The 26,359-nt window shown below is 38.4% G+C and overlaps 1 protein-coding gene across 1 annotated transcript in view; it reads right to left on the reverse strand.

Moving 5' to 3' along the window:
* Positions 1-26,359, reverse strand: part of LOC136103960 (potassium voltage-gated channel subfamily KQT member 1-like) — a 491,583-nt gene that overhangs the window by 183,839 nt on the left and 281,385 nt on the right. The window contains exon 16 of the mRNA XM_065842505.2: positions 20,119-20,180. Within this exon, the coding sequence (XP_065698577.2) occupies positions 20,119-20,180 (62 nt within the window). The remainder of the gene's footprint in view (positions 1-20,118; positions 20,181-26,359) is intronic.

Below are 26,359 nucleotides of genomic sequence, written 5' to 3' on the forward strand. Positions count from 1 at the left end.
ACCAGGAACCTCAGAACAAAAGCCACAGGGAAGAAAATGAATGAAATTACCACTCAGATAATCAATATTTTCCAAGAGAAAAAGAAAGAAACGAATGAACGAACAAACAAAAAATCCCTCATACACGGAAAACTAAAAAGACAAGCTCATGGTATACTTAGATAAAACACATGAATGGAGGGGAAGTCCTATCTTTTAGCATCATAACAAAGACGTCGAAGAGAGAAGAGCTAGGACATCCTTGCAGTGTCTTCAAATGATAAAATCATGTGCAAGTCAAATTCTGCAGGAGAGTACACCTGTTTTGTCATAAACCTGGAAGTAAGCGCAGAGAATTTCCTGCTTTGCTCTTCGAAATCCTGTCATTTCTCATCTAAAGAGCACGTGGGAGGCTTGTTTCCCTTCCCTCTAGTCTTATGTGGGATTTAGTTGAGGTATGTACAATATTTTCCAGACTCTTTACACCAGAAGTCTTTGACGAAGTTCCAGCTAACTCCCTTCATTTAAAATGCTTCCCCTCCTATATCTGTTTGGAGTTTGCTGATGTTTTTCCCTGACTGTTCCTGGAGAATCTAGAGAGTGCCTGGTCATGCCTTGTGATCTGGCACAGACTGGTATGGAGTCATCTGCCAGAAGAGTTATCCATCACCTTTAGACTTGTAGAGACTGTCATTTTTAAATGGGATTTTTTTTCCAAAAATCACTGGAGACTTTCATTGGAATATTGTTTTGTTTTTTGTCGTTTGTTTTTTTTTTTTTTTTTTCCCCCCTGTACTGGATGGTTGAAACAGAAATATAATGTTCCCACACATGCTCAAATAAAATCATCTGCCTTATACCTCCTCCTGAGCCTTCATGAAATGGCACATCTTATGGGAAGCACATGAAATAATATTTTGGCATTTATTCTTGACATGAATTCAGTTGCTGTATGAAAAGAGCTGAGATTTAGCAGCTTTGCTGAACTGTCAAAAAAACCCCCAAACCAACCAACCAACCAACCAACCAACCAACCAACCAACCAACCAACCAACCAACCAACCAATCAACCAACCAACCAACCAAAAACGCCTACTGCAAAAACGCAACCAAGAAACCATTGTCTCTAATGCCCAATATGCAGGCACATGCCTCTGTCAGTCATTGTAAGTGAGTTGCATTTTTTCCGAAAGGCATCTACAGCATCTCCATTCTTCAGCATTTGTCACAAAAGTTTAACATGGTTACAAGGATGCTAGAAAATCCTTTCCTTCTCATCTCTGTCTCCATATCACTGTTAAAGAAATCCAACTGGCGGCTACCCTTTTCAAGTGAAGGACAAGACAAAGAATAATGACAAATCTAAACCAACCTAAATCATCAAAAAATGAACAAACAAATGCCACTGCCACATCCATAGTTCTTATCCCAGAAAAGATAAGTGGCAAAAGAGGATTTAATTACCACTGCTCATATTAGAAGCAACCTGCTCAAACACTATTTCAGCTGTATGTAGCTATAGAAGAGAAAAAAAGAGGGAATAATATACTAAATGAAGTGTTAAATAATGCACATTAAACAAACACTATAACCAGCTTCACACAGAGACTTGCAGTCTGAAAAGAGGGCACATTTAAGCAAGCCAAAATGTAGGAAAAAAAAATCAAAAGATCTGCTGCATATTTTTTCCAGTTTATGTTTCCCTTTTTTCCTCTCTTCACTAACAGTTTTTAAGAGGCCAAAGATATTCAGAGTGAAATGTCACCATTCTTACAAACTTAAATAAACTATTTATTAGAAGTAGAATAAGTAGTCTGGAGAAATTTATTTGCCCTGGCAATAACATTTACAAATGACCTATGAAATATTATGACATTGTACCAGTAGCGCTGCAGTTTGCCTGTGAGGATTTAGTTCCAATCAGCAAGTGCACTGAGAGGAGGGAAATATTTCTGTGTAATGCCAGTGAAGTGTGCAGGCAACACCTAGGAGAAGATGAAAAGTCTGTAAGTACAGTCTTTCCTTTGACATTGGTGATGAAGAAAGATAGAAGCAATAAATAAATACATCATGCAGCTCAGAAAGAAATGAAGTCATTTTCATGGTCCACATCAAGTGAGTCTCTGCTGCTTGTAGCAGAGAGGTCTAAATGCAGTGCACTGAAAAAGGGACCCAAGTTCCTCAACCACAGGAGGGTGAAGGCTGCAAGAGTTACCAGAGGGGGAACACAGGTACCTGTTGAGCAGAGGGAGTCACTGGCTACTCTTCACTTTGTTGTTGTTGTTCTTGACCAATCTACCAAGGCAGGAACATCAACAGAAACCCAGCAATTATTCATTAATGGTTTGGGGGTGGAGGGTGGGGAGGGTTTAGAAGTAAAATGCACGTGTGCAGACAAACGTGTAAAATTCAGATTATTTAGTGCTAATAAATACTAAACTTGAAAACTTCTCCTAAATGACACAGAAGGCAAAATCTATTTTGCTGTAAGCCTTTGTTTGTTTGTTTGTTTTCTGTTTTAAAAGATGGCTCATGTTGTTGATAAGATATAAGAAAGAGTAATAAAAAATATCAAAAAACAGCTTATATCTTCATCTTTATTCTTGCTCTTACTCAAGAAGAAGCTAAAAATTCTATCTGTGGCACAAACACAAGTATCTCCTTGGGATTTAGACACAGAAACCACCATTTGTAACATCAACAGATGTCATGTAGAACATTTATTTCCAAACATCAACTCACTGAAATGATAAAAATAAAGTCACTCCTTTAATGCTTCATTTGATTTACATATTTATTAGTTAACTTCCTATGTTGCGCTATTCTGCATTATACTATCTCCCCATAAAACCTGCATTACATTGTATAAATGCTATTCAACAGTACTAGCCTAGCTATTATTGCAAATGCTTATGTGTTCATCCAAGCTTTCACTGTAGGTATCTCATGCATGTAAACCATGCAGGATGAGATTCTTAGTTTTCAGATCAATACCAACTTTCAAAGATACATTCAGTAAAATTCTACTCAGAATTCTTTACAAGAGCATGATGGTTGAATACAGAGAAAAGAAACAAAAGAAAATAACTTAAATGGCACTTGTATGACACGTAAAAACTTTCTTTTCAAAGAACCAAATTTGGTATGTGTACACTCCTCAATAACATATATCTAAAAGATTATATGTAAAGAAAACTGGACAAGAAAGTACCTGTAAAGTGGATGTTTGATTCTATTCTTTCCCTCTTTTAACACGTTTGCCTTATTTCAGCTCCACTGTGATAATGCTGCAGAGGCATAAGACTGACACAGTGATACAAAAAGCCCACAAACCCCAGACCCTTTGGTACTTCCAGTATAGGCTGTTAGACTGGTGCAGTAGACTTTGGTGCAGCAGAATTCAAACAACATGTTTTTAGGTTTCCTTGATGCTTCATTTTTGACCTGGATTTTTTTTTTTTTTTGAACTGACCTATCATTTTATTTTTTGGTGCACAGAATTTCAACGTACAAAAACTAGAAAACACTGCGGAGATGTGGTTAGGTGCAGGTCCCAGCAATGTGCAGATCATGGGGTGTATCGTGATTTTCATCTTGACAAGTACATCAAGCCTTAGCTCCTCTAGGGAGTGGCCCTGGGCAGGAACCTCTACAAACTTGGCCCAGGTTTCCTGTTTATAACCGAATAAGGTGTCTTTTGCCTAGTTTGCAAAACAAGCACAGAACTACCCATTGCTCATTTTTAACATGCGCTTCCCAGTCACACTTCTCACACTGCACAGCTATCTGCTCTTGTGTGGTTATTTGTCAATTCTATGTGACTATAAGGAGGTGGGTACAGATGAATTTTTTTCTCCCCAGAAAAAATGACCAATGAAAACGCAGAAAACGAAGTAGGAGACCACAGTGGCTAAGGTAGCAAACCAGACATTCAGAATCATGGGACTGCCATGAGGAGGGCCACAAAAATTATCGGAAGGATGGCATACCTCTGCTGTGAGAACAGGCTGAGATTTTGGATTGTTCAGCCTGGAGAAGAGAAGGCTCCAGGAAGACTTTATTGTGGCCTTTCAGTACTTAAAAGGGGCCTATAAGAAAGATGGGAACAGATGTTTTAGTAGGACCTGTTATGATAAGACAAGGGGTAATGGTCTTAAACTAAAGGAAGGGAGATTCAGGCTAGACAGGAGGAAGACATATTTTTACAACGAGGTTAGTAAAATACTGGCCCAGGTTGCCCAGAGAGGTGGTAGATGCCCCATCTCTGGAGACATTCAAGGCCAGACTGGACAGGGTTCCGAGCAACCTGATCTCGCTGAAGATGTTCCTGCTCATGGCAGGGTGTTGGACTTCGAAAGTCTCTTCCAATCCAAACTGTTCTATGATTTTATGTCTACAAAATTTCACTTGCATTCTTCTTATTTGGCTCCTTGCCTTTAAGCATTTGTGCTAAACCCCTGCGAGCAGTTAGGTTTTTTTCTGCATAAGGTCTAGACACTGTCATGTAATCACAAATCAAACCACAGAATAACCCTCTGAGCTGGGCTTGGAGGAAAGCACCAGCTGAGGAAGAGATGTGCGATGAATCGGTAAACTATTCAGTGCCATGTACCTGCAGCCCCAGAGTGAAAGGCTTTTCAGCAATGCTGGCATCTGCCCACACCCAGTGCTTGTGAAGATTGCCCACGGGAAGACACCAGCTACATGTTTTTGAACACCAGCATCATCCATATTTCAGAGCTGCAGCTGCTGAGTTCCAGCTACCTGCAGATGCCTCCTGGCAGGCGAGACCTGTGTGGCAAGCTGTGTGCTGGGGATGAAATAGGGAGCAAATATGATATGGGGTGAGAGAGGGAGGGAAAGGGGAAAGTGCTGCCCAGTATGACCCCAAGCAGCAGCATACCTGCACCTGCAGTGCAGGACTAGGGTCTTTTTCTTGCTGCTTGATGTCCAATACAGATACCAGTGGCCAGTGATTTAGAGATCAGACTGGTGTGTCAAATCTGGCACCTGAAGCTCAGCAGAAGGCTCAACAAGTCACATAAACAGCCAGGCTGTGGGAGAACATGAGGTGAGGTTACAAGAGTCCACCTCAAGATGTGTGAGACTTAAGAGGTCTCTCCCTAGCCCAGAACAAGGGACAGTCAATAAAGGAGCAAATGTCTAAAATAAAGGCTAAATAAAAGGCTAAATAAATTTCAACAGATCAATGGTAATCCCCTCTCAACTTGAAGTGATAAAATTGTGTCCCGTGGTTTCCTTATTTTCCTTTTACCCTCCCCTCCTAACCCCATTAATACTGCATAGCATCTTCCACATCTTTGTGCTAGGGCTGTGTGCAGCTAGGAGGTGCATGTATGCTGTTACAATGAAGAAATGAAAAAGAATCATAAATGTAGGCTGATCTATTAAAAGGTGAAATACAAGATCTATTTTGTTCATTCCTGAATCCAACTTGGTCCACTCTGCCTGCTTATTCTAGTTAAATGCACATGTCAACATATAAAAAGTTATTTCAGACTGCAGCATTTCATTACCCGTGCCAAGCCAAATGAACACAGGAATAGCAACAGTACACACGCCAACGAAAATGAACTTTTTTTTCCTCCTACTGTGACATTTTTGGAGGCAGCCAATTATACATTAAAAAATCATGAATGAGCAGTGTAATTTTGGAGCCATAACTTAAAGTGAAGTATTCCTTTAAATATTAAATTAATATAATCATGACATTTTAACAGTTTTTCATGGTTCTGCATTCTTCTATGAGGACTCATTCAAAGTAAACCTATGTGCTATATAAAAAGACCACAATAATCTTTTCCCACTAGTAAAATTGCTACTCTTACGAGTGTTACATATATAGGAGTTTTTACATACATAAACAGAATGTGGTCACTGGTGGGATCTGTAGATTACATTGGGGACATATTAAGGTAGTAATGCATACACACCAAATTTGTTGGCATGTTTTACAGTGTCTAGATTTTTCTATCCTGTGCTATTTTGTACATTTCCTGCCCTGACATAAATGACCTCATTAACAAGAAATTCTAATAAGTATTCATAGGGTTTTTTTTATTTCAAAATCCGAACTTTACTGGCTACAGTTTACTTCTATTTTGTGACCTCCCTGTGTATGTATAGCCTTGAAAGAGAAGGAGAGTGAAGGGAAAAAAATACAAAATGAAACAAAATTTGCACACACAAGGGAGTTTTCTGCTGAATGACATAACCATTACTCCCACCAGCCTGAGGTACGGTCAGCCTGCCCAACTGTCTAGAAAAATTAAGTAAATGCAGAAAAGATATTTTGGGGCTTGAAAATTACTTTCCAAATACAAGCAGTTTATTTTTGCCAAAGAAGTAAACCACACAGCAGCATATGGAGTACTCTATTCCCTACATATCAAGGTAGTGTTAGCTTTATAGCAGTTCCTGTCACCATTCAGTATCTTACTCCCCAAGCAGATATGTTTCACCACAGGATCAGGAGTCTATTTTTGCAATCCCAATTCAGGGTAAAACTTCACTCGGATTCTAGGATCTGACCCACTTGCAGTGATTCCTACAGTAACAGTTACCCTGTAGCTGGGGCTGGAAATAAATGTTGTTCTCAACATTGGAAACGCTGTGATTTTGTTTGGTTTTGTTTTCTTTTTTACTCTAGATAGTGAGTTCAGAATGTGGTACAGAAGGAGAGCTGAGAGTACATAGTAAAAGTTCCAGTCAAATCCCTTAATAGCATTCAGTATTTATAGTGCACTGGAAGTGCTTTCTAAACTTTAAAAAAATGGAGGTTGAAATGCATAAAATGTAAAAGATAGCCAGAAAAAAAATATGTAGATGCAAAAATACAAAACATAAATCAGAGCTATATATATGTATACACAGCCATACAACTGCACACCCAGTGAACATATATACAGTAACTATACAAAAGAAAAAAAAAAAATTGACTAAGGTAGAGTTGTGCAAGGCTGTGAGACCAGGCTCAAGTGAAATCTGGCCTGAAGCATGATTTGGAGGTCGAGCTCCCAAAATCTCTAAGACAATCTAGTTTGTTTGCAGTTACTAAATCCAGCAAGATTCACTCCATGTTTCACCTCCATCCTGCTCTGTAAAACTATAATTTTCCCAGCCTCATGTTCCTGACCAGACCTCATCCCGCAGGCATCTCCCCAGCCTCACAGCTGCCTTCTCCCACACTGCAGACATGCTGCTACCCTGGGGCAGTTGCCCGCTGTACTAATTTAACGATGAGGGTGAACGGACAGGTCAGAGCTAAGGGGGGCCCAGAAATGCATATCCTCAGGGTATTAGCGTGGTCTTGTCTACCTAGCCATTCATTTCTGATGATGGATTTCCCATTTATATGGTAATCATACTTATAAATTTGGCTTTACGATAAGCATACCCTTTGGATATAGTCCTTCTGACCTTCAAAAAATGGGTTTGAAGTGGCTTGACTAGACTAATTTCAGGTATGTGTGGTGCTGCTTGGTGCTTCAGTTTCTTGGTACTCATCAAGGATCATTTTCCTTCTGCGGTACTACAGATTTTTGGAACAAGAGCAGAGAAGACAGCTATTTCTTCTGTTTGACTGCAAATACTAAGGCAAACTGAACACTGCAGAAAGATGTTAATGCTCTTTGCATGGCACCCACTCAGTCTTGTGACAGCTTACAGGTTTAGCCTTTCGCAGTCAAGAAGACTTGCTGCTTGTGGCTTCAGAAACTCTCCAGATAACACACAGCAACGAGTTGTGCAAAGCACGTAAAGGTTGTGGCCACTAAGCACCTTGAAAGTCAGTAACAAAACTAACATTAATAGACAGCTCATGGGAAGGCAGAGGAGGAAATTTTAAAACGGTTGATGTGTTTTGAGTTGCTGCAAAAGAACACGGGCTTCTGCTGCCTCCTAGGGTATGTCCTCATGGCAGTGCCTGTTGCTTGGCAGATACCTGAGCTCACGTTAAACTTCTCAAGTGCGGTGCAGTTGGCAATGTGCTTATGGTGGTAGAGAGGCCAGGGTGCTCTACTTCTGAGCATTTACTTGGCCTTTCAGCTGGCTTTTCTGCCTCCCCTGGGCAGTGTGCAGCAATATATATGTGTCTGTTAGAGCTATTTACGATCAGTACAACCAGGGTGTCTTAAAAAGCCTGACATTTTAAATACATACTATTTATTTTATGTTCATCCTGCTTCTCTTTAGCGTTTTGAGGCTTGAGGATGCCTTCTTTTCATGCGTATCTCCACTGTGAGGGCTAGAAATGAAAAATTTTAAGAATTCTCACATAATTGCATGTCTCCAGATACTGAAGGCTTCAGAAACACACAGAGTCTTAGGAAACTTGTGATATGATCACAGAGGTGATGGCCTGCACTTTCTGCTCCTGAAGAGACAGGGAAGCTGTGTGAGCCAGATCCTGGCTCCAGGTAGATATCTGATCAGGCATTTAACCTGACCTAGCAGCAGAGAGCATGGCTCTGTACCAGTCTACATTTTAAATTACACTGTTTGACCACTTTCCATACTTGTTAAACTTGCTTTACACATCATTACTGTACGCTTCACCTCTTAAAAACCCAGTCCTTTTCATGTCAGGTGTAGCTTCCTATTTTTGTTAGTATTTTGCAGAAGAGAAAATGTACAGAATTTTCAGTTCTTCTAGTTGTCAGGTTTTGCAAACACAGGCCCAAGACACTGCCATGGTCCATATGTGCACTTTAACTGCGGGCTGCAGGTCTCACAAACAAACACGGACCTGCCAGTTCTGTACTTAGTGATGCCCTTCAACATGAGCAAAGCCTACCAGCACATTTTTAGTGATCGTTTCTTCATCTACATGCTACACGATATACTAGGGAAGCATGCTAGACCCACAGTAGAGATGGTGGGGTGTTGGAGTGCCTAAACAACCTCCTGAGGTCACACAGAATCACGGAATGGCTGGGGTTGGAAGGGACCTCTGGAGATCATCTAGTCCAACTCACCTGCTAAAGCAGGTTCACGCAGAGCAGGTCACACAGGAATGTGTCCAGGTGGGTTTTGAATGTCTCCAGAGAAGGAGATTTCACAACCTCTCTGGGCAGCCTGTTCCAGTGCTCTGGCACCCTCAAAATAAAGAAGTTCCTCCTCATGTTTAGGTGGAACCTCCTGTGCTTCAGTCTCTGCCTTCCAAACTGTATAATCATGTGATCCCAAGATATTTTATGGCACCATAAGCATAGAGCTGAGAACACTGTCTGTAGTCTCATGTGACAGCAGAGAGTCTAGTGAAACAGCAGAGACAGGCATTATAAGGTCAAAGAAAGATTAAAGGAGAGATGTTTAGGATCACTCAGTCCAGAGAAGGGCACTGGACTCTTAAGAAAGCAGTATTTGAGACTAAAAGGAATACTTCTAGATGCTGAGTGACACACTTTTGGACAAGGTATTTATATGTCTCTCTGTACGACAGTATATGAGTACCTTACAGTAACTGAAGCAGCAAAGTATCGTTTTATAGGGGGATTGGAGACTAAGTCCTGTTTGCATTTGCATGGAGGTTCTCTGGAAAAGCACCCCATGTTTCTGAAACTGGGGGTCCATGCGTGAGCCAACAGACTGGCCTTTCTTTCTTTCAGTCTGCTCACAGTCATAACCATTGCACACAAAACCACTTTAGCCTGCAGGAAAACACTTGCTGACAATGAAAAAGCAAAATGCTTCAAGTACAAGACCATGAATAAATCCCCTAGATAATCTACTGAGTGATTTAGTATTATTCAATTGTATTCTGACATTGCATAAAAATGCACTTGAGGATCAAACTTGTAATAAACGAAGCACTGTATGTGCATGATCAGAAGAGAACTGATGTACTCTACACCACCTCACCTCCTCAAACACAGAACCCAGTCCCCTTTTCCTGGTCTCAAAGGACTGCAGTGTGTAACAGACGCATTGACTAACATGTATTTTACTGAAACACCCCAGAACACAGCACTGAAATCAAAGCCAAACTTCTAAACAAGAAAAATATGAATATAATTTAGCAAAATTACTTACTAGTAGGAAAAGTAATTACTTTGTGGAAGTCAGTAAGTGTTACTGATCTGCTCACTATTTTCCTGCTACATAAAATGTAAAGCTATGTCTTGCAAGTAACTATCTGGTGGCAAATATAGGGAGAAAAGAGTTTCTCAGTTTCTTCATATCTCTCTCCCTTACTTTGTAAGACTTTATGAAGTCCTTTATATGAATTTACTGTTGACTGAAAATTTTCTTCCTTAGATACAGCCAACATGTCAGGGAAGGTTGCCACAGCACTTCAGTGTATCTTTTTGTTTGGTTGGTTGGTTTATTTTTGTTTTGGTTTTGCTTTGTTTGGTTTTGTTTTTTCTCTTACAGAGCTGTATTATCCTGTAGCTTGCCTTGTACAGCACTATTCTTCCTACTGTTTATTATGTATAATCCATTGCAAACACACAGAGACTAGTTATAGCAATTTAGACTCAATTTATTCTTCTAGTCTATCCCTTAGCATCCGATCCCGGCCATCAGCAGCAACAGAATTGCTCCAGAATTAAACAGATGTTTCCTCTGACTAAGCATCACAGCTCTTGCACGAGACACAAATCCAGCTGCTAGTCCAGTAACCATTTGAATAATAAAAATCTGGGATTTTCCAGTGTACTTCCCCCGATCTAGAGGAATTAGAGTTCAATACTACCCAGCATTCAAATAATATAAAAATTGCCTTTTAAATTACTGATCTAAAAATGCAGTAGGTGAAAACAACACAGAAATTCTAAAATAAGGAGTTGTAAAAGAAAATTACCCTTTTTCCTACAGGAAAATTTCTCTATGTTCTCTGTGAATTCTTCATGATGCTGGAATGTCTTCCATTCACAAATGGAATGAAATAATAAATTGTAAACAAATGAAGTAGAAACAAATCAGTTCAACTCAAATGCTCAGAAAAATCAGGGCATTTCACCCCAATTCTGATTTTTGGAAAGTCACTCTGAAGTAGAGAATTATAAATACTTTTTTTTTCAGTATATGATTTAAAATACAGTTCCATATAACATGATGTCTCTTCAAAAATGTTCCATTTAGAAACAAATTACCATTTTCAGATGGAGAAACATTCCAAAGGAAAACTGTTGACTTGTCTGTAGGAAAGAAAGCACTTGCAACATACAGCCATAGCCCAGCTAAGAGCAACAAAAAAATCTGTTCTTGAAAATAGCTTTCTAAATTCAATTGTTTAACATCAATAACAGTTTGAGGCAATAGAAACTGTTCAAATGAAATTTACTTTCATCTGATAATAACATTTTTTTAAAAGCTGTTCATAAGAAAACACACGTTTAATGATTTTTTTTTTCTTTTTAAAATTTGAACAGAGTAGAAGAATTATTGAAATGTTTCATTTTTCACATTTCCAAATTAAGACATTTTGGTTTGGGTACCAGGATGACTAATTATTTAGAACTTTATGTTAATTTAGAATAACTTACTAAAAGTTTCAAAAGGTAGAAGCAAAATACTTATAGCTGGTCTGATTTCTGTTATTCTTTGGAAGTTCAGGTCAAAGCTTTTTGTGGGAGGATTTAACATCATAAAAAAATTGTTAAGATCTCCAAAATACTCTTGAGGTAAAAATATATTTTTTTCACCCAACAATAGTAAATAAAATGCTTCATCAGCAAAAGAACTAACAGAGTTTTGTTTCCTCTGCATTTGTGCCTGGACTTTCTGGCACCTGGGAAGAGCAGTGCTCACACTGCAGGCTTTTCTTCTGGGAGCAGAGGAATTAACTGTGTCTGTCCTCTACCCAGCCACTTATTTTCTATAAAACTTATAGGAAATCAGCTCCTCTAAGCTCACAATCCCTTTCTCAATTTTTTTTTTTTTTCTCACCAGTTGTGATGCTTAGAAGGCTCTGGCAGAGAACAGGAAGAAATGGACAGGCTCCCTCAACCACAGCCTTTGCAGTCAATGTTGATATTTCCAGGACCTTTTCTGTGTAGGTTAAACAGCTGGGGTGCATCGATATGGATTAGATTTCCAACACTGTAACAGCCTGTGAAACATTCCCTTTCCCAAAGGCTCAGTTATTTAACAGCATCCCTAAATCACTTTATTGTTTCTATCCTCCTTGGTAGTCACAGTTAATCTGTGTGCTCACCTCAAGGAGCATTAGTGTAGAGTAGTACAGCATTTCTTCTGGTTTCTTATTAAATGTAAGGTAGCTGTAAATTGATTTCAGGCTGCTACACAGCATATGGCTGTGAGCTCCTGCCTTCCCCCACACCAGCATGCTCCAAGGTGTCGTGGCCAGCATTTGTTGGGTAGTTTTGGTTCCACCAGGACAGTTCCAGCCAAGAGAACAGAAAAGTAACTAGATTGCACCAATTGCCTAATCACAGCAATCCTTGAGATGGTTATAAATGAGATCAAACTATTTGAGCTGGATGCTAATCAACAGTCAGTGCAATCACTTGGGAGCAGACACTGCCATCTGCACGCTCATTTATTTGGCTTTGGAATTATTTAACATTTGATTTATGATGGTGAATTGCATCCTGGCAAGTGTTCATGATGCGAAACTCTTTGCTCCCTCACTCGTTAAAAATCAGGACCTGATCCATGTGAAAGCCTCCTGCTGAGTTCATGATGTTTTGGATCAGGCCTCTGGGTCTCAAGACTGGCAGATAATATTCCATTTCTGTCCAATTTTCTTGCTCAAATTTAGAAGAAGCTCAAGTGTTTTCCATCAACATTTTAATGTTTACTTTCTGGAGAATCTTCACAGTGGGTCAGGTTACTGTGATATAGAAAGGATGACCCACACTGACATATAAATTTTCCAGAAAAACTCAGCCTGAGGCAGATATACGCCTTGGAAAATTTCAGCCCAGATGGCTAAAGTTTGGCAAAGATGTAAGCAACTGAAAATAGAGTTTTATAATGGAAAGTGCTGTACAACCTTAATATCAGGAGGGTGCTACCAAGCACCATATATGATAAGAACCACACGGAAGAATTCAGGCAGTATTATTTCAGACATGCTTCAGAATAGATGATCTACATATTTTTTCCTTTTGCTTGAAAGACACATCAGAGTTAGCTCTTATTTTTGCCCAGTCCTTCAGGCATTACCACCACAACCAGACAGCTTAAAACAAGCCTTTTCTTCTCAACCATATTAAACAAGGTTTATCTGAGAATAAAACCACCCCAGATAATCAGAAGAAGTCCGGACTACAACAGCTCCTCTCTGCATTGAGAAGTCAGCTAGAAAATAGAAAAACTCTGCAGCTCAGATCTAAGCTGTTAAATCAGAATTACTTGGTTTTCAGGTTAAAAATCTGTCTTGATGTTTCAGTACAAGAATGTATGCACAACTTCAGTTCCATGGTACCTTAAATCCCCAGCATACCACAAAGATTCACTCAAACAAAATAAATGAAAAACCTTATTTCACTCAGATTAATTCTGAACTCTTTGAGTCTCCATTTCTAGTTTTACCTATCTTTGTTAATTCACTCCTATTGAGCAGGACATGACATGATATATTAGGTTTGAATAGCAAGGTTTTGATAGTATGGAAGCTACAAGGGTGTCTTTCTGTGAGAAGCTGCCAGAAGCTGTCTGATAGAGACAATGCCAGATGGCTCCAAGATGGAACCCTCACTGGCCAAGGCCGAGCACATCTGCGATGGTGGTAGTGTCATTGGGATAACACAGTTAAGAAGGGGGAAAAAAATGTGCACCTGCAGCCAGAGGGAGGGGTGAAAACATGTGAGAGCCACAGCTCTGCAGACACGCAGGTCAGTGAAGAAGTGGGAGGAGGTGGTCCAGGCACCAGAGCAGACATTCCCCTGCAGCCCACAGTGCAGACCATGGTGGGGCCAGCTGTCCCCCTGCAACCCATAGAGGTCCATGCTGGAGCAGATCTCCACCTGCAGCCCTTGGAGGTCCACACCAGAATAGGTGGATGCCCAAAGGAGGCTGTGACCTTGTGGGAAGCTCATGATGGAGCAGGCTCCTGGCAGGACCTGTGGCCCCATAGAGAGAGGAGCCCAGGCTGCAGCAGGTTTGCTGGCAGGACTTGTGACCCTGTGGCAAGGACCCACACTGGAGCAGTTTGTTCCAGGAGGGTTACACTCTACAGAAGGAACCCACACTGGAGTAGTTAATGAAGAACTGCAGTCTGTGAGAGAGACTCATGTTGGAGAAGTTTGTGGAGGACTGTCTGCCATGGGAGGGACCCAACACTGGAGCAGGGGAAGTGTGTGAGGAGGAAGGAGCAGCAGAGACAACATGCGATGAACTGATGTAACCCACTATTCCTTGTTCCCCTGCACTGCTTAGGGGGAGGAGGTAGAGAATTTGTTAGTAAAGTTATGCTCAGGAAGAAGGGAGGGATGAGGCAGAGGTGTTTTAAGATTTAGCTTTTTTTTTCTCACTATACTACACTCATTCAATAGGTATTAAAGCAATTTTCCCAAACTTGAGCCTGTTTTGCTCATGACTGTAACTGGTGAGTGATATTCCCCTGTCCTTATCCTGACTCACGAATCTTTTGCTGTATTTTCTCTCCACTTTTCTTCTGAGTAGGGGAGTGATAGAGCAGCTTTGCTGGGCACCTGGCAACCAGTCAGGGCCAACCCACAATACATGAGCTGGAATTGTGTTTAAAGCCGTGTAAGAAATTCACATTTTACACCTGCATAAATCCTGACTACCTTCACTGGCATAAATGAAAGCAGAATTTGGCTTGAAGCATCATGCTTTTATTTTATTTTATTTTACTTTTTTGTTTGTTTTTAATTAGGTAATAGCTTAAAAATAAAAGCTAATGACTTGACAAATATGGTCCAAAATCAATGAATTTGTGCTGGACTGCTATGGAGTAAACGAGACCAGACTTTGACTGTGTTTTCTAGCATTCCATTCCAAATACGCATTCACAGCATCTTTCCGTGTGAACCTCTTGTCCATCTCCTTGAACTGAATGTGGCATGCTCCAAGAACATGTACAACAAGCAATACACCTTCTTCACAAGACACAGTAACTGTAAGTCACATTAACTATGTTAATTATTGACTCACACACATTTGTCCTGAGAAGATATACTCCAAAAACCAGCAGTGTTCATGCATATTAGCAAACCATAAATGGCCAGGATGACATGTATTTTCTATTTACAACAAGGAACGGCAGTATGTCTCAACTGCTTTTAAGAACTATCAGCCTGTTCTAGTAGCTAGGAAAACCCACATAATGCCCATTTGTAAAGAGCATTTTGAAAAGCTTTGTATTATGGAATGGCTCAATCTTTCAGGAATTGGGGTAAACAACCCTCACACACCTTTGTGCCAAAATATGTTTTTGTTAACCAATGCATTTGCTGGGTTTATTTCAGACATATCCTTGAAACCTCAAAAATCTAGCACACTCATTTTGCAGCTGACTCATTGTGCACCAATTTTTAGGTTTTCCCCTTATTTTATTTTAATGCAGTTCAGTTTTGCACATCACCCCCCAAATTAGGGTTTTATAATGGAAATTCTGAGAGCGCGTTCACTATGGTGGTGCTTGCAGGCACTGTCATGATAAATGATTTACTATTTGATGACTCCTGATGTAATCACAGCAGGAGTCAGATTCACAAACATCCATTTCTCCGTTGTTATCTAGAAGGAATAATATGATAGGGAAATATCACTTTTCTCTGAACTCATCTTTTTAGCTCCCAGCTGCAAAATGAGTGTTTAAATCAGTAGAGAGAGAGTTTACCACCACAATTCAACCTCTACATTTGTTTGTGTTGGATGACACTTTTGTTCTGGCTCATATTACTCAGATGGATAGAGCTCAGAAGGGTTCTGCTTTACTGCCCTGTTTTCCCCTAGTGTTTCTGCATTTTTTAAATGCTACCAAATGGTTGCTTTTGGCTTCTAGCATTATCACATGTTGTCTATAAGTATGGAAATAGTTATGGTAATATGCACGTAAATCATAACTGTAAATACCACATAAAGAAGACTGCCATATAATTATAAAAATACCTAATAGATTTATTTTTCAAAGACAACACAGCTGTCCCTTCTAACCTTTCATTCGTAGATTCTTTTCTCTCCTGTTTTTATTTATAGGTTGTCATGCAGTTTGACACAGCACACCACAATTTTTGTTTCTAATTTTGAAAAGAAAAGAAGACAAAAAAATAATCATTTCATCATAATGAAGCATTAGTTTACAATTTTGAACAGAAACTAATGCCAGCTCTAGAACATCATCTTGGAACTGATCTCCCTTTAAATGTATTTCAAAAGAATCTGTCAATGGCTACATACCACAATTTAAAATTAAACCCTGCCATCAAACTAGAGAAAGGGTCGGCCAAACGGCACACATCATGTGTCGGGAAAGAAGCCCTATTCTTTCTCTAAACATCTCAGTGTTTTAATGAAAAGAACCACAATACGTTATTACACTGACCACAACAAAATAAGCTTTTTGTGCCCTACTCAAGGAAAAACAGGTTGAAAAATGTTATGCATAAACTTGCATTATGCATCACATAGTGTTAATGAAAGGAGTAAATCCTTCCACAACACTAATGTTGCCAAAAGAGTTTTATATATTGTCTGGAAATTGCCACCATGCACTTTATCCCTTTCCAGTCAGCTTTTCAATGCTTAGAAGCAAAGTGATACAAGTGTATTTCCACTTGCTGTGTTTTGGACTCACATGGTACTTCAATCCTACACAAACTTGTTCTTACTTCTTCCTTGTTACCTTAAGCAGACATACGGAGTGCAGATGGTCATGAAAGAGAGGCTGCAGACAACACTGCTCATGCCATGTGAATGGAAGGCTGTTATCTTTCAATCTTCAAAACATTTTTGCCTCAAAGCTTTCATTTATCACTAAGCAACCACTTCAGAGATCCATGGCTATGTCTTCTACACAGCAAATCCCGCATTTTAACTCAAATAGTAGCGAACCTCTAAAGGGAATAAAGTTCAACTTAACCATCAGAGTTACACACTCCTCTCTCTCTCACTCTCTCAAAATTTATAAAAAGAATAATTATGCTTTATGTAGAACAATGTGCAGCTCTGAATGCGTGAATTACATTCTGAGTCCCTTTAGGAGAAACAACTAAACCAAATGAACTGGAAAATGCTGGTGGGAAAGATCAGTCTGGGCTAGAGGTATACTAATAGCTTATTGATTGAGATTTTTAAGTAGATGAAATGTTCAAATACACACTGCATTTATACCAATCTACACCAACTGGTCTTTGTCCAAATATGTGTCATTTTATCAGATGTGTCACTCAGCTGGGAGGCTGCCATGACTATACTGGGTGACTGAATGTTAAAATAATTTCTCCAGGGAGAAGAGGCTGATCCCAGAGGTTTTCTAGTTCCAAGGGAGAGATCATTTTTCACCACCAGCTGGAGCCTGATGTCAGACATGCCCTTGCTTCATTTATTCTCCTCAGAGGTTGAAACCCAGCTTGTCCTTCCTGACTCTAATATTGTTTCACATTTGGGCAAATGGCAGCTACTACACAGTGAACTATTAAAGCAGGAGAGCCCATGAGACATGGGAAAATAGTTTAGGGGAAGCGGTTTGACAGCAGGATGTGGTTGTTTCTATTGTCCTATTAAAATAGAGATATCTGGGAAGCTTAACTTTGTTTTCACTATGTAAACATATATATTTTAACCTAGCATGACAAAAAGATGCAAATAAAAAAACCACCACTACCAACAAAAAAAACCCAAAAAGTACAAAATAAAAAACAACAAACTCAAAGAAACCAACACAACACCAAAACCCCAAACAAGTCAACACAAGAAATGTTTTCCCTTTTCGTGCACTGTGTCTACTTTCTTGGCAGGAATATGAGAATGAAGCCCTGTACACCTAAAAGAAGGCTAATTTGTACTGAAACAACAAATGCCTGATGTTCCATCAGACTTTCATGTTTTATTTTACATTTGTAGTTTGGTCTAAGAACAAAAAGGAAGTTACAATGACTGAATGTCTTTTATAAAGCCATCTTATGACAGTATCTTGACATATTTTTATTCCCTTCTATTTGTTTTCTCCAGAACAATGAGTAGCTAGAAATCACCAGTTCCCATACAATATGCGGTCAGCTAAAGCACTACAGTTTAATTCTTCAAACAAAATAGCAGCTTGGACTTGCCCACACTAATAGTTTGAGCTTGTGACAACTATATTTATATCATGCTTATATGATCTTTATTATACCATGCTTAAACGTTGTTCCAAGAACATTGTTGTGAATCCCTGCTACAGACTGGTTACCACACGCTCACGTTAGACATTTAACATTTAACATGAGAAGACAAAACCATGTTACTTTATCACCTCCAAGTATCTACATTGAGGCAGTATTGATAAAAATTATAACTTTTTTGAATCAGCTAGAGTTTGGGTTTCTAACTCGTTTAAGATGTAAATGCTGAGCATAAGCAGATATCTGCTGCAGAGACCTCTGAGTGCAGCATTTACTGCGAACATTGGCATCTCCTGTAACGTTCTTCTCCTTACACCATGACACCTCTGCAGTACTTAAAAACACTAAGAAGCTAGTTGAGGCTTTGAAATAAAAAGTTATCAAATCCACAGCATACTGTTTTAAAGCTGGACCAATGCCAGACATTAATAACTTTCTGATCTCTCTTCATAAATATGGAGCAAGCAGGAGATCATGAAGAACTGCTTCTGGAAGTATTTACAACACTAGTAGTATTTCTCACACAAAGTAACCTAACTGTTATTGCAGATACTTTTATTGCTACATTTTCAAACCTGTATTGTGGATTTCTCTACATATGCATATTTAGAAATCTGAATGAACTAGTGGTGTGAATTTACAAATTATACAGTGCCTAGAGAGCAATATGTCTCTTTTGAAGTGAATTAAGCTATTCTGTACGAAAGCCATTTTCACTTCGAATGGGACTGTCTGTGCAAGGCACCCATCCACTTTAAAAGTTGAGATAATTTGTCTTTATCTGTGAAGCAGATTCTCTGACACTATCACAAAAGGTTAAATGTCAAAGAAAACCTGTCCTTTGACATCACAGCATCACATATTTCCAATTTTGTCCTAGCAATGATCGTTAGATATTAAGCAAGTGAGGGTGGAATTGTATTTGTTCAATTTCAATTTCTGCTTTTTGGCAAGATGCACAATTCCTCTTAAGAATAATGAAAGGTTTCCTTTCTGCCTCACTTCCCCATAAAAAGAAAGTGAAAAGAAAATTTGCATGACAAATTTGAGTAAGACAAGGATAAAAATAAGCACTGGATGTGTTAAATTCAAATGGACTTTTGTCTCAGCTGTTACATCATAGCACATACCAAAGCTACTGCACTGCTACTGTCCACAGAAAGCACGCTGTTCTAGGGACACCGGTCTTCAGGGGTAGGTAAGAGACCTGACCAGAAAACCACTAGAGAAATAGATTCCTAGTTTTAAGCAAACTTGTACTTTTGTTATCACTTGAGTGAGAGAAGCTCTTGAGGATGTTTGGAATAAGTCTAAAACAATAGAACCTCACTGAGATTTGGCCTTTAGTCATACTTCTTAAGTAACTCTACTTGATAATAACGATGAACATACTATTGGAAAGAAGACAGGGAAGGAGGGGCAAAGTCGATGTAAAGAAAACTGCACAGGGGAAAAATGCAGTAAACATTAAAGAACCTCAAGGTTATTAACCAAGATATCAACTGTTGCTATTTACAAAGGCTCCTGATACTAGCTGTTCTGTTTAACTCAACAATTCTGGTATGACAGACACCTTGTCAGTTCACACGACATACTTACAAGATGTGTGATTTGGCTTCAATATGGATGTAGTCCCTTTTAAAATCAAGAACCAAGTCTGTGTGGCAGGTAAACAGTTAATGCTGAACAACATGCACATGATACTTCATCAACTCTCTTACAGAAATTAGGATATTATTCTTTATTACAGTGCCCTGTAATTCTGAAGTAAATCATGCCAAGATACTATCTTACATGTCTGTAGATCAGATATCATTATTCGGGGAAAAAAAAAAAAAAGCTTTCATGCACTTACCTTATCCTCTAGCCGGATCAGTCTGGCTCCGACAGTATAGTATCCTTTGTCTACCCCTTTTTCTAAATAAAAAAGAATAAAGATGGGACATTCATTACCCTGAAAATAAACTAAGAATTGTATCCATGGTATTTAAAGCAAAAAAAGAAGCTAGTAAAATGCTAGGGTACTATAAATAACATGAACATAATAAAAAGGAATTTCTTTATAATGTACAGAAGTCAGAGAGTAGTTGGAGAGAAGGAAGTTAGTTTGTCTAACTGACAAGATTAAGTTAGTCTAAAGGGCAACCTTGGTGGAGATAGTCTGTGGACATGAAGGACTACAGATACTGTCTGGAGTAACTTGATTCCTTATTAAATTATCTCAATTAACTGCATGTAGTTAGATGGAATAGGCATGCTCCTTAGGCAAAACCCCATTTTGAATATCCTTCAAATGCGCAATGTACACTTCCTATACATAGAGAAAACAGATTTCAGCTGAGGTTGTAGATGTAAGAGGCAGCACTGTCCAGGGGTTCAGGGGCTGGAGTGGCAGAGACTTAAGTCTTATCTTCTCTCTGCAAACGAGTGACCCCAGGAAAATCCCTTGCATCTCCACCTGCATTTTCCTTCCTACCCTTCATGAGACTTGGTTATGTAAGGCCAGCTCTGCATTTTGCTTCACTCACACACTGCAAATAGTGGGATTGAGAGCCAAGATTGAAAACTGTGTGAAGTGGGGTCTATTCCTTCTGTTTACATGGCCAATTGTAAAGGAATGGGGGTGTAATTTCACAGGAAATGAAGCACTAAAATGCATATATTCAGATATGGGAGAAAAAAATCCTCAAGAAAAACCAAAACAAAACAAAATAAACAACAAACAAACGAAAACCCAATCCCCAATGCAAAAGTAAATTAGAAGTCTATGTCAATGGAAGATGGATACATTTTTCTCTACTAAACTATTTTGCCAATACTGGGCTGGAGTAAGTACTCCCTGTTGGTTCCATAAATTATTCCTCTTTTATGAGTGGTTGAGCTTTGGTTTTTAAAGCTATTTAAGTCCATTTTGCTTAGGACATGTGAACAGTGTGAAGGGCTTACTGGAAGGCAGATGGAGATGTGAAATTACAGTACATCAGCATCCACTGTAACTGCTTGTACGTGTGCCCATTCTACAAGGAACTCACATTCTTCCATTTCTCAGTGAATGGTACTTACCATCAGCAGTGTATACGTTTGCTAATGTGATATGTTTAGTGACACCTTTGCATCCAAGTAACTTGTACTGTATGCACCACAACCTTAGAGGGAGACTTCAGCAAAAAGCAATGTTGGCAAGAGGACTCTTCTTGCTTTCCTTCTCTGCTACAGACCATCTAGTGTGTTAAAAAGGTCATGGACCTATGACAGCTCTGTGCAGTCATTAGAAAGGAGAAATGTTTCGTCAGAGAACATGAAGGAGTAAATACCATACAGAGAGAAAATTCAAAGATTGCTCAAGGACACTTTGTGGGGACAGCTTGACTCATACATGTGTGGTGTTCACTCATCAGTTAACAACCACAGAAATCTCTTAAAATATAAGTGGTCTAGGCTCAAGTTTACCTATGTATTCATCTCCGCCTAAAATGAAATAATTGACTTTGTAGTCTACTTTCTAGTTAGTAAATCTGTAGACACTTATCATTTTTCAAAGTATTTACCAGAAAAAACATGCCTTTGGGGATTTCTAAACTGGGATGTGATTTGAACATCAGTGGGTAGGTAATGTTTTTGTTTAGGTCTAAAATCAAAAAGCCCCCCAAACCTGAAAAAATATCCCAATAAGGTTTTTTGTTTGTTTGTTTTTTAAAAAAGAATAATTTCCTCACTAGCTCTAATTACATCCTTCATATGACCACCTAGATATTCCCAAACAGCCAAAACAAGTTAATAATGTTTCCTATTTTAGTTATTCTCAAATGTGATGTGGAACAGAAAACAATAAAATAGGAAGCAGATAAGCAGTAAGAAGCTATTTCGTGGCATGTGGCACTCCTATCACACGAGGTGAAAAGAATTATATACATGCATGTAGCTGTGTCATGTCCATCCCCTTTTTGGCATGCAGGCTGCATACGTCACAAAAGGCTGAAGTCTTTCCCATTTCTTATTAGTCTCCATTTAAATCTGCATTCAGCTCTAATTTACAAGTGTTTATCTCTAATAAGAATCATATTTAAAAGTAAATGGGGTACGTATACAATGTGCAGAGCATTGTGGTAAGAAGAGTGGCAGAAGTTCAGATAATATTGTTCTAGGACACTTGATTTCTATCTCATATTTATGTTTTCTCTCTCGAGTCTTTTCAAGATATATGGTTCTAGACTTCATACATTAAATTATTTGCTTTTACATAATTGAAAAAATTGCATGGCTAGCTATAAATCTGAAATTTCTTAGTTTTTAATTCTTTTTACATTCTAATTTTGTCTGTTCTTTGTGTTGGTCTGCAAAAAAACAGATACACCATCTAAGAAAGCCAGTGACTGCGTATATGTGTATGTGAGAGGCACAGGCAGAAGGAAGTATGCCTGATCATCATGAAAGAATGCACAATTTTTTAAAACTAGATAAAAATACATATAGACAAATTTTAGCTAAAAAAAAAAAAAAAAAAACCAACCAAAAAACCAAACAAACCCAAACAACCAAACAATCAAACCAAACCCACAAAAAAACCCATTCCAAACCAACAGAACCCAACCAAAGCCTTGAAACACAGTTGTATCACACTGTTGGTATGTAGCACACTGTTGGTGTGTTATAAACCCATCATTTTATATATTTAGACTTGAATCAGATAAAACACTAGTATACAAGCAATATGCATTATACTTAAAGAGACTGACTATTTCTTGGGTCATCTAATCCATTTCTCATCTTTATTGATAAATAAATTTCTTCCCTGAAGGTCTTTGCCTTCCTGAGTATATATGCTACACTACTTTTAAAATAACATGATCCTGTACTTATTTCCTAGCATTTTCGCAAAATATGACCCATCTCTTTCCAGTGAACAACAAGACATGGCTCTTGTAAAAAAAATTTAAAGCTTTTATGTATTCCCCACACCAGCTGAGAAAACATGAAAGGCCATCCCCAACTCTTTCCCCAAGTGGATGCACATGATATAAATGACATATTACTCATTATTCAAGTTTGTTTTCTTTTACAAAAAACAGTAATTACCATCTTAAATGAGTAAGATTAAAAGAACAAACCAAATGAGGGACAGTACTATAATCTTAATTTTTTTACCCAATTAGTGTGCTCTGTCTCATTGTACTATACCAAGTTTTTAAGAAAATAGTATTTTTTCTTTGGATAGAAAAAATACTTATGGGGAACATTATGACAGTGAATGAATTGCAGACAGATGGTCTGAAAATTGTAAAAGCTGGAAATAATCTACTCTGCTTTACAGAGTAAGAGTCCTTCCTTGATTTTTACTTTTATGGAATATATGGATAGAAGTATGCTAACTCAAAAATCTTAAAATTTATCTGAAAACCATTAATTTTCTTTTAAGCAGAAAATGACGAATTTGAACATACTAACACCTAGGATACAACAGATCACAAAAGATATCTCAAAACATCAGTGAATTATAACAAGTTTAGTACTGGGTCTACAGAAAGCAGGATAGTGCAAGAGGCACCACTACCTTCTTTTGTCTACCACAACACAACTACAACATTCTGGACTTGTATTCGTTCCAGTTCTATAAAAGATCTATGTAGGGAAAACTGTAATGAGCTTACGGCAAGGTATTGATTCTTAGGTTTATAAACCAGGTGTGCTTCTGAAAATGCAAGTCAGGATTGACCTTTTAAACCCAGAACCCATGAAATAGCAAATAACGTAGTTGCCTTAGGCATTGTGACTTTTGACTTGAGTCTCTTTTCTTATCAGTCAGAGCCAACTGATAGGTAGAATACATTAAAAAGAGGTATGACATAGTCCTAGATCAGTCGCTAGTGATTTCTCTTAGACAGCCTAAAGAAAATAGAAACAGTAAACTACCAACATATCTTACTTTAGAAGGCTGCAATGCAACACAGAAATCTCTGTGATAAAGCTAACTGTTCCATGACGAAGGTTCAAATGTATACAATGAAAGTAGAAATCTCTAGCTTTTACAAGTTGCAAAAATCTGGCTGCTAGCAGTAACTTGCCAGGTTAAAGATGTGCAATCACCTTTCAAGAAAGAAAACAGCCACCAACAAAAGGTCCATCTGCCTACCTGCTTCATTTATGCAACCTCTGAGATGACACAACTTGCTCAAGTGGCTCATGAGGAACAACCTAACCAAGTTGTTAGAGATAAGCCATATACGCTGAATCTGGTACGAACTACATCACACTCCTGCCCTTCCTCTAGAAGGTGCTGATGGCAGGATTTAGACACACTTTCACTATACTATGTATAAAAAAGTTAATATACCAAATTCAAAACAAAACGTAATTTTCTTTATTAGGTTTTTATTAAGGATGGAATTCATAACTGTTCAGAGAACCTGGATGAACAGCAAATTATCTGCAGTGATATTTCTGCTGGCTCTTTGCATTGAGGTAGATCAACCCCAGTAATGAAATGAACCTTCAGAGACAAGATTGTGAACATGTGACAGCTATGGAAAATGTCCTAAGTGGTTTTATTTTTGACCAAGTTGCCATGGATTTTGTCTCCAGGAGGGAATAAATCAGTTCCCATAGAGATATGGGTATCTCTCATTTCAAATATTAATCCACTTTAAAGACAAAAATTAAACTAAGCATATCCATTGTGCTTTAAAAGATATTGTGACCCAATTTCCTTCTTAACAGTTGGGAAGGAAATAACATCAGAAAGCTTAGGTGGCATTTAATGGGAAAAAAGGCAAACAATGGAACTGTCAAAATTTTACAAGAAAGCCTTTTCTGCAGGGATTCCCGCCTGTGTTATGCAGACCCAAGAGGTTCAGATGAACTGCAGATTAACATCAGTCTTTTGTGTACTTTTCTGAATCCAAAAACTGGACCTTTTGTTCTACCTTGACATTATTCTTCACCTTTGCCCCTGAAAAACTATAGTAAGTCTCAAAAATTGCATTCAAAAGCAATTAACTCCATCATATGTAATGGAGGTCAAGTATTACACTCTTCTTATTTGTATCATTACGTAAGCATCTGCCTTGCTAATTCAATAAATTTTATTAACATGTGCTTTGCCTCTATAGCAGCAGTTCCAAGTGTTAAGGGGTTTGTTTGTTATTATAGGAATCTTCGTTTCATCTTTCAAAATTGCATTACCTGGAACACTGAGGTGGGCTTCTAATGAGGCTAGGACACAGCCTGCTGACTATACTCACGAGATTCAAGTATTTGGAAAATTTATTCATTATCTTAATGTTTTCAAGCCCACTCCTGAAACTAGGAGTTTCAAACAAAGCTAGTAGATGTGAAGATCAAAACAAGTGAAAAGGGAGGATTCCCCACTATATATGTGCATGTGAAAATTAAATCACAAAAGTTCTTGTCACAAAGTATCACAGATGTTAAAAGTTTACAGGGAAAACTAGACAAACTTGTTGAGGACAAACCAGTTAGCACTTTTAAATATACGGAAATGATGTCAGGAAGTCTCTGATCTGCAAATGGCTGAAAGCTTACCAGAAGGCTAGAGGCTTATGCATGCCGTTTTTTTACATATCTCCCAAAGCGCCTTGCTATTGGCTCTGTCGGAGTCAGAACTGGTCTGACCCAGCATAGCTTTTATTCTGTTCTTGTATCGTTATCTTGTTTTAACACAGCTTTTAGTGGTTTTTATCTTTGAGAAACTAACTTGAAAAATAACAATAATTGCTTCCAATGAATTCAGATTCTAGATCTTGTGTGACATCATTCACTTTTGAAAGGTAATAATACTATAGACACACTGCAATTACTTATAATATTATCAGAGTTGACAACAGGGTTTCATTAACAGCCTGATCTAAAACTCACTGAGGTCACTGGAAAGACTCCTATTCATTTCAACAGGCTTGGAATAAGACCTTAAGATTCTTTGAATGGGAGTATAATAAAACAGGAAAAAAAAAAAAAAAAAAAGGAGCTGGAAAGGAAAATTCTTCTCATGTTTTTGTTCTTGGCAGTTTACTTTTCTTTGCATTGTCATTTCACTTTTGCTTGCCATCAATACAAGAATAACACATTCTGGAGGAAACACC

The sequence above is a fragment of the Patagioenas fasciata genome, chromosome 1, assembly GCF_037038585.1.
Source record: "Patagioenas fasciata isolate bPatFas1 chromosome 1, bPatFas1.hap1, whole genome shotgun sequence".
NCBI lineage: Eukaryota > Metazoa > Chordata > Aves > Columbiformes > Columbidae > Patagioenas > Patagioenas fasciata.